Below are 8,296 nucleotides of genomic sequence, written 5' to 3'. Positions count from 1 at the left end.
CGCGATAGAGAGGTATGCTCGGGTAGCATTGTCTTCAGACCTCCCTTGACAGTCTTGTCGACTCTGATGTATGGCAATCCCAGGTGTGTGCAGGGGGCAGTGTGACGTATAACAGGTGGTTCGACAATCGCTGAAGGATGGGACGGGCCGCCTGTGCAACTGGGATGGACAGCGCCTGAGAGATCCCGTGCTCTGCTCAGAAGATAGCGCACGCCACGGGGCAGCTGTCAACGTCTACCTTGGATAGATGGCTCCGATGTGGATGAGCACGTCTCGCATAAAATCGGTAGGCGTCGCAAAAATGTTGTCCTCCCGGAGCTCACCATCGAAGGCGTCAAAATTGTCCGTGTTCCCATTGCCTGGCAGTAACCTGAGAATTGGACGTGCGTGGATGGAGTGCCTCATCTGTGGGCGAGATTTTAAGAGTACGTAATGAGCTACTTGGACACTGGCAAGCGTGGAAGCTGAACTTACTGGGCAGCTAGATTGTGTACTAATGGAACTTACCGTTATATGGCTGTCTCAACGTGAGACGCCTTGTCCGGACCTGAATTATTGGCACCCATATCGAGCAGCAGCTTGCAAGCGACACTCACCAAAGGCCATCTGCGAGCGCAACAGCTCCCTGGCAGGTAGTGGCATCCGCATCCGTTTTGAAGTGTGTACTTATGCCATGAGATTTGGTAATACAGTGAAGCTCGCGAGGCTGGGTTACATAGCAGAAACGCGCGCGCTAGCTAAACTCGTAGCCAGTCAACTTGGCAGGCGCAGGGACGCCGCTTTCCAAGGGTGGAAGAGGGGTTGGTGTGTGACAACGACAAGCCTGGTTATTAAAACCAGGGAGCGGCTGTATTGAGCCCAGTGGTTCTGCTACGACGGTATCGCCCTGCCACCGGGTCACTGCGATGATAAGGCCATGCCTGAACGTTTGAACTTTAGACGAGGGCGAAACAGCTGATTGCACCCGAAACCGCGAATTCGATATGCTCACGTACTATGGGAGACTCCGAAGCTCCGCTTTGCACTACAGTATCCTGTGGGACGATGAACCGTATAACGAATACGACAAGCCGCCGTATTTGTATTGACACGAGACGTAACACCGAGTCTAAAGAAAGTTGAGCTAACTCGACGAAGAGCAGCTGCGCCCACGGCGAGGGATAAGATAGGCCCATCTTATGCGGCGCTTCCACCATACCGTGAGCTATGTTTGAGAATCATCTCGGGAAACAGGTTTGTGCGCCTTTGTGCCGCGTCCCCATGCCTTCGCACGTTCTCCCCAATCGTCCCGGACGCCCCAGACGTGTTCGTCCCGGAGCCGGGGCGCCTCAGGGCGTTGCCGCAGGTCGAAGTGTTCCGGGTCGTGTGCCGCCTCTTCGGCGAAGTCAGGGTCGCTGCGAACCCCCGGAGCGCTCGTCGCCGCAGAGTGACCCTGCCGCTCGACGCCGACGTTTGAGGGCTGTTCCCACTTGCGCTGGGAGGCGGGGAGCGGCATCCAGTGTTCCTGCGCGGCGTACGCCTCGCTGGTCATCTCGTGGAGACGTGACAACGCGCGCTTGTACGCAAACTGCTCCTCCTTGCCCGAGAACATCGAGAGCGTCTCGAGGGGGACGGCGGAATGACGGGCGGGCGGTGCTTCCGCCATATTCGGAGCATCGTATGACGATACATTGGGCCGATAGACGTCGCGGGTCTCGCCGACGGCTTCGGCGAGGAGCATGTCGACATCGGCGGGAGGGCTAGTAGAAACCGCGTCCGGGAAAAGGAGCATGTCCAGCTCGGCTTCTGCAAGACAAACGATGCGACATCGCGCTTCGTATAGAGCATCGATGAGCGAGATGAAGCGTCGCGCTTGGTTTTTGGACGACAGCTTTAGGACGGGTATTGACGTAATAACTACGGTATGGAATGAAGATGCGATCGTGAGATAATCTGCAGAGCCCATTGACTGGAGAAAAGCGAGTTAAGCCGGCTGATACTTCGGCGATGGCAGAAAACACACCTCTTCGCAAAGCTCGTCAAAAGATAATTTGCAGATACCACCGACTGTCCACGGGACACGTATAGAGCGTCCGAAGACAGTCAAAACGCGGGCATCTGATTCTACAAAGTGGCGTCATGAAACATGGCTTAGCACAATGGAAGACAATGGGCGGTAATTCAATGTACCTGCAGCCGCAGCAGTTTCACCTTTGCGGAGTTCTTCAAGCTTGCGCTCAAAGCCCGTTTGATGCTCCATTGTGTACCACGTCCTGCTTGATCCCGACGATGCCCTGACTTCTCGCCAGTCCTGTTTGGTTCTCATGACCACTACGGGGCATCTGACCTTCATTGCTTCGACGAATGGTTCAAGCCGTTCTCGTTGAACGCCGTTGCGATACAGATCATCGGGAACCTTGTTCGACGTGCCGACGATGACACCTCCCATTCGCCAGAACCAAGAGAGGACATCCGCAAGTAGTGTGGCGCTCGAAACGTCCAGAAGTTGTACCTCATCGAAGACAAGGAGCCAGTGCCGAAGGATCAAACGTTGTGCTACCGCGAAGGCGATGGTTGGGTTGTAAGAAGCGCCCCACGCAGACAATATCATGTTCGGCTTCCGTGCCCACTTCACTGGCAGGGACCCTGAGGCGATAAGCTCTTGCCACCGGGCACGGACCACCTTGTTCCATGGTTGAGGGGAAGTAGGCGGAACACCCTCAACCAGATAGCTACTCGCCATTCGACGCTGAGTTTCTATCCACACGGCACGGTAGATTTCTAGGACCAGTTGGCTGTAATGCTTGCGAGCCTTGTAGCGCGTGGGCAGCGAGTTGAACCAGAGATCGACGAGAAGGCTCTTTCCTGACCCTGGAGGGCCGGTAAGGAGAAGGCCCTTAATGTTCTCAGCATCCAAGACAGCTCGTGGGCGACAACAGGGTACCTTAGGTGTCGTGAGCTGTACCAAGTCCTCGGCATGATTCCGTACATGGACAAGGGCTTTAGTATTGATCGCAGCGGAGAGATGGTCTGATGCGACTGATGACCACCACGGGTCAGTTTCATCATGTGCTGTTTTAGACGGGCGGGCATCAAGATAGTGGGAAGTGAGCGCAGGAGGAGCATAGTCGGCTAGTTCCTTGTGCAGCTTCCTCAGCTATATGCGAGCGGCTCTGTAAGCATGTGGTACCTGTACTATGTGTATGCGCACCTCCAGTATGACCCTGACTTGGTCTTCATCAGACTTGATTCTCCCGAGAGCAACAAGCCCTCGATATGTGTCTAGAAGGTCCACCGTCTGCGGCAGCAAATCGGAAGAGCACTGCGGAGTCGAAGAGAACAGGTGCCTCTGCAGAGAACTGTTACGTCCTCGCACGAGGGCTCTGCTAAGGGTAGAAGTCGATGAACGAAGATGTGCCGTTAACCATCGTTGTCCCAACGAGCTAAGCATTGGGTCCAGGATTGCAGCCAGAGGCTACAGGACATTGCGGAATGAGATTAAGCCACACTAGCGCGGAGCTAGCGGTTCCTTGAAGGTGATTCAAATCTGGTAAGTAAGCGTTTGAAGCAGAATAGCACATTCTTATTGATCACATCAACAACTTTCCTTACACCATCAGTCTACCGCGTCACCGCCTGAGTAAACGCCTCATTTCTTCCCCGAACCACTAGACGGCTATTGCAGGTCCAGCCAGCCTGCAATGCATCTCTACAACCTCACGCTCCAGCCCTCGACGACCATTAGTCAGGCTATCGTTGGAAACTTCTCGGGGGCAAGGCAACAAGAAATTATTGTCTCGCGGGGCACGCGACTCGAACTCCTTCGTCCGGACGTGCAGACTGGTAAAGTCTCAACAGTCGTCACAAGTGATGTCTTTGGGTCCATTCGCTCGTTGACGGCTTTTCGATTGACTGGAGGCACGAAGGGTGAGCCGTCGTACGTATCCCTTTCCTCTGTCTAGTATTCATCATCCCCTCTTTCCTAATTACAGACTACGCGATCGTAGGCTCGGACTCCGGCCGTATCGTCATTCTCGATTATGACCCCAAAACAAGCAGCTTTGTCAAAGTCCACCAAGAGACCTACGGCAAGTCCGGCGCACGGCGTATCGTTCCTGGACAATACCTCGCTACTGACCCAAAGGGTCGCAGCGTCATGATTGCCGCGACGGAGAAAGCGAAGCTCGTGTACATTCTCAACCGCGATGCTGCCGCCAACCTCACCATTTCCTCACCGCTCGAGGCTCATAAGAATAATGCCATCATTCATCACATTGTGGGCCTGGACGTTGGCTTTGAAAACCCAACATTCGCCGCACTGGAGGTGGATTACTCTGAGTCGGACCAAGACCCGACTGGAGAGGCGTTCAACAACGCAGAAAAGGTACGTACTTCGTGCTGTATATGTGATTCACTGCATATTGATTCCAAGTCAGCTCTTAACTTACTACGAATTGGATCTTGGACTCAATCACGTTGTGCGCAAATGGAGCGAACCCACTGACCCACGTGCAAACCTCCTCGTGCAGGTGCCGGGAGGGCAGCTAGCCTCTTCCGACCGCTACGATGGCCCCTCTGGTGTGTTAGTATGCTGTGAAGATCATATCATCTATCGACACATGGATGCCCCTCAGCACCGAGTGCCCATTCCCCGCCGGCGGCATCCATTAGAGGATAAGGAGCGTGGTCTCATCATAACTGCGGCAGTCATGCACAAGATGAAGGTGTGTCTTTTTGGCTATATTTGCGTAGGCTGCAACTAAGGATCTATACCACAGGGCGCGTTCTTCTTCTTGCTGCAAAGTGAGGAGGGCGACCTCTACAAGGTAACAATCGAGCACGAAGAGCAGGATGTCAAAGCCTTGAAGATCAAATACTTCGACACTGTGCCTGTTGCTTCAAGTCTCTGCATCTTGAAATCCGGTTTCCTATTTGTTGCGGCAGAGTTTGGCAACCAGTACGTCTTTATACTTTCTCCAGGTAACTTTTACCATTGATAATCTTTCAGTCATCTCTACCAGTTCCAGAAACTCGGAGATGACGACAACGAGCCCGAATTCTCCTCTACTATGTACCCGAACTTTGGCATGGCAAACCCCGCTATCTCTCTTCCTCCTGCATACTTTAGCCCTCGTGGTCTCGACAACCTGACGCTGGTTGATGAACTTGAGAGCCTGGATCCCGTCGTTGACGCGAAGGTTCTCAACCTCCTACCCAATTCTGATTCACCGCAAATTTTCGCAGCTTGCGGACGCGGTGGTAGAAGCTCTCTGCGAATGCTGAGACATGGTCTCGAGGTCGAAGAAGTCGTCAGCTCAGATCTCCCTGGTATTCCGAACGCCGTTTGGACAACGAAGCTTCGGGAAGATGGTGCGTGCAGCATTCTGGTGCGCGAGATGGTGCTTACGAACATCTTCTACAGATCCATTCGACTCGTACATTATTCTGTCCTTCGTCAATGGCACTCTCGTCCTTTCAATCGGTGAGACAATCGAAGAAGTGCAAGATACAGGCTTCCTCTCCTCGTCCCCCACACTTGCCGTTCAGCAACTCGGCGCAGATGCTCTCCTGCAAGTGCACCCTCATGGTATCCGACATGTACTGGTGGATCGCCGTGTTAACGAGTGGCGTGTGCCGCAAGGCAAGACGATCGTTTGCGCCACCACCAATCGTCGGCAAGTCGTTGTCGCTCTGAGCAGTGCCGAGCTTGTCTACTTCGAACTCGACTTGGAGGGTCAGTTGAACGAGTACCAGGAGCGGAAAGCCATGGGCAGCACCGTCCTTGCGCTGAGTGTCGGTGAGGTGCCTGAAGGCAGGCAGCGCACGCCATTCCTCGCTGTCGGATGCGAGGACCAAACGGTGCGCATCGTGTCCCTCGACCCCGAGAGCACGCTCGAGACGATCAGTCTGCAAGCGTTGACGGCGCCCCCGTCTGCAATCTGCATTGCCGACATGTTGGATGCTGGTATCAACAAGGTTCAGCCGACAACTTTTGTAAACATCGGCTTACAAAACGGCGTGCTGCTGAGGACGGTGCTCGACCCTATCAATGGCCAGCTGACTGACACGCGAACGAGGTGTGTCCTATCTGTGTTCGCCAGGCAAGGAGAGCAGCTGACAGGTGGTTTAGGTTCTTGGGAACGCGCCCCATTAAACTTGTTCGCGTGCAGATACAGAGGAACCCTGGCATTCTCGCTCTCTCGTCCCGGTCATGGTTAAACTACACCCACCAGAACCTTATGCATTTCACACCTCTGATCTTCGACAATCTCGATTACGCTTGGAGCTTCTCCGCGGAACTCTGCCCGGAGGGTCTCATTGGTATCTCAGGGAGCGTTCTGAGGTGAGTCCTTCGTTCTTCCAGAGGCCTACGGAGACAGCCAAGACAACTGAGCGGCTGAGTTTGATAATATCACAAAATCCCTCTCATCTGCACATCGTTTTATCATTGAGCTGTCACTGCTCGTTTACGCCGCTATCTGCTAATGACACTGGCCAGAATTTTCCAAATTCCTAAGCTGGGTACGAAGCTCAAGCAGGACTCCATTCCTCTCTCATACACACCGCGCAAGATGATTGTGCACCCTACGAACGGGTTCTTCTACATGATCGAAGGCGACCATCGGGTTATGGGAGAGGAGGCGAAACAGAAGAAGATCGAGGAGCTGGTAAGCTCGTAGTCTTATAGTGGGTTTTCTCTCTAACCTCATCCACGGTTTCAGAGGCAGCAAGGGAAGCAAGTTGACGAAGAGATGCTGAACCTTCCTCCAGAAGTGTTTGGTCGGCCAAAAGCACCTGCGGGCACATGGGCGTCGGGTATCCGTATCGTCAGTCCCGTTGATGTGAGTATATTATGTCGTGTATTTGCGCAAATGTTTTTCAATATTCTTTCTAGGCACAAACGGTCAATTTCATACCGCTCGACAACAACGAGGCCGCGTTCTCGATAGCTGTCGTGCCATTCACGGCCCGCGGAGGCGAATTGACCTTGGTTGTCGGTACTGCTCAAGACACATTCCTCGCACCACGTTCATGCACGAGTGGCTTCCTGCGTACCTACCGGTTCTTGGATGATGGTCGGGACATTGAGTTGCTGCACAAAGTGCGTATCGTGGGTTTAATCTGAAAGTTCAGTTTGCTCATGGAGTCGTAGACGGAGACGAATGACGTTCCACTCGCTATCATGGCCTTCCAAGGTCGCCTGGCTGCTGGTATTGGCAAAGCTTTGAGAATCTACGATATCGGAAAGAAAAAGCTCCTGCGCAAGGTCGAGAGCAAGGTATGTGACTTTGTCCAAAAGCGCATACAACCAGCTCACAATTGCGTTTAGAACTTTTCTAACGCAATCGTAACGCTGAATACGCAAGGTTCGCGCATCATTGTTGGTGACATGCAAGAGTCGATTTTCTATGCCGTCTACAAGCCACCAGAAAACCGCTTGCTCATTTTCGCCGACGATGCCCAGCCGCGCTGGATTACCGCTGTCACGATGATCGACTACAACACTGTCGCCGCCGGTGACCGCTTCGGCAATGTCTTCGTGAACCGACTCGACCCCAAGATCAGTGACCAGGTCGACGACGACCCAACAGGCGCGGGCATCCTGCACGAGAAGGGCATCCTCATGGGCGCGCCGCACAAGACGGCGATGATCGCGCACTTTCACGTCGGCGACATCGTGACGTCGATTCACAAGGTCTCGCTCGTCGCGGGCGGACGCGAGCTGTTGCTCTACACCGGGCTGCACGGCACGGTCGGCATCCTCGTGCCGTTCGTCTCGAAGGAGGACGTCGACTTCATCTCGACGCTCGAGCAGCACATGCGCACGGAGCAGCTCAGCCTCGTCGGGCGCGACCACCTCGCATGGCGCGGGTACTACGTGCCTGTCAAGGCTGTCGTCGACGGCGACCTCTGTGAGATGTTCGCGCGTCTGCCGGCGTCGAAGCAGAGCTCGATCGCGACCGAGCTAGACCGCACCGTCGGTGAGGTGCTCAAGAAGCTCGAGCAACTCCGGGTCACTGCGAGCGGGTTCTAGATGTTCTGTATGGCGTGCTTGCCAGAGTGTTGTTGTACCTATCTCCTACTCTTATAATGCTACAATAAAAATTATGTCTTCGATGGCACTCTTCTGCGCGAACACAGCCAAAAACATCGCAGGGCACCAGAGTATCAAATCAGTGAGATGTTCGCGTCAATACCTGCACTACGTTCTCTTCAACCAGCTCATTCGCCTCACGCACACAGGGGTAGTGAGGCGTTCGCAATCTTTTGACATTCCCTATAGAGCAGCACCAAAACCGTACAAACGAATCCAACG

General features: G+C 54.0%; 3 protein-coding genes across 3 annotated transcripts; 1 reads left to right on the top strand and 2 right to left on the bottom strand.

The window, feature by feature from the left end:
- Positions 1–234: 234 nt before the first annotated feature.
- PHACADRAFT_163040 (uncharacterized protein) lies at positions 235–405 on the bottom strand (the record flags this gene model as incomplete). The annotated part of the gene is made up of 1 exon (XM_007397255.1): positions 235–405. The coding sequence occupies one exon, from the start codon at positions 403–405 to the stop codon at positions 235–237; it is 171 nt and encodes a 56-aa protein (XP_007397317.1).
- A 799-nt stretch (positions 406–1,204) lies between these two features.
- On the bottom strand, positions 1,205–3,219 carry PHACADRAFT_29830 (uncharacterized protein; the record flags this gene model as incomplete). Its single annotated transcript, XM_007396486.1, has 4 exons — positions 1,205–1,948; positions 2,003–2,103; positions 2,170–3,131; positions 3,191–3,219. The coding sequence occupies 4 exons, from the start codon at positions 3,217–3,219 to the stop codon at positions 1,205–1,207; spliced, it is 1,836 nt and encodes a 611-aa protein (XP_007396548.1).
- Positions 3,220–3,637: 418 nt separating this feature from the next.
- PHACADRAFT_210427 (uncharacterized protein) lies at positions 3,638–8,102 on the top strand. The gene is made up of 12 exons (XM_007397254.1): positions 3,638–3,906; positions 3,972–4,363; positions 4,416–4,703; positions 4,758–4,936; positions 4,988–5,349; positions 5,402–6,056; positions 6,110–6,322; positions 6,479–6,647; positions 6,702–6,821; positions 6,875–7,081; positions 7,133–7,258; positions 7,310–8,102. Exons 1-12 carry the CDS (start codon positions 3,681–3,683, stop codon positions 8,012–8,014), a joined length of 3,642 nt encoding a protein of 1,213 aa, XP_007397316.1. The 5' UTR covers positions 3,638–3,680; the 3' UTR covers positions 8,015–8,102.
- The last annotated feature ends 194 nt before the right edge of the window (positions 8,103–8,296 follow it).

The sequence above is a fragment of the Phanerochaete carnosa genome, assembly GCF_000300595.1.
Source record: "Phanerochaete carnosa HHB-10118-sp unplaced genomic scaffold PHACAscaffold_6, whole genome shotgun sequence".
Classification (NCBI taxonomy): domain Eukaryota; kingdom Fungi; phylum Basidiomycota; class Agaricomycetes; order Polyporales; family Phanerochaetaceae; genus Phanerochaete; species Phanerochaete carnosa.
The sequence above is the reverse complement of the archived record's forward strand: the minus strand, read 5'-3'. Positions and strand labels throughout refer to the sequence as shown.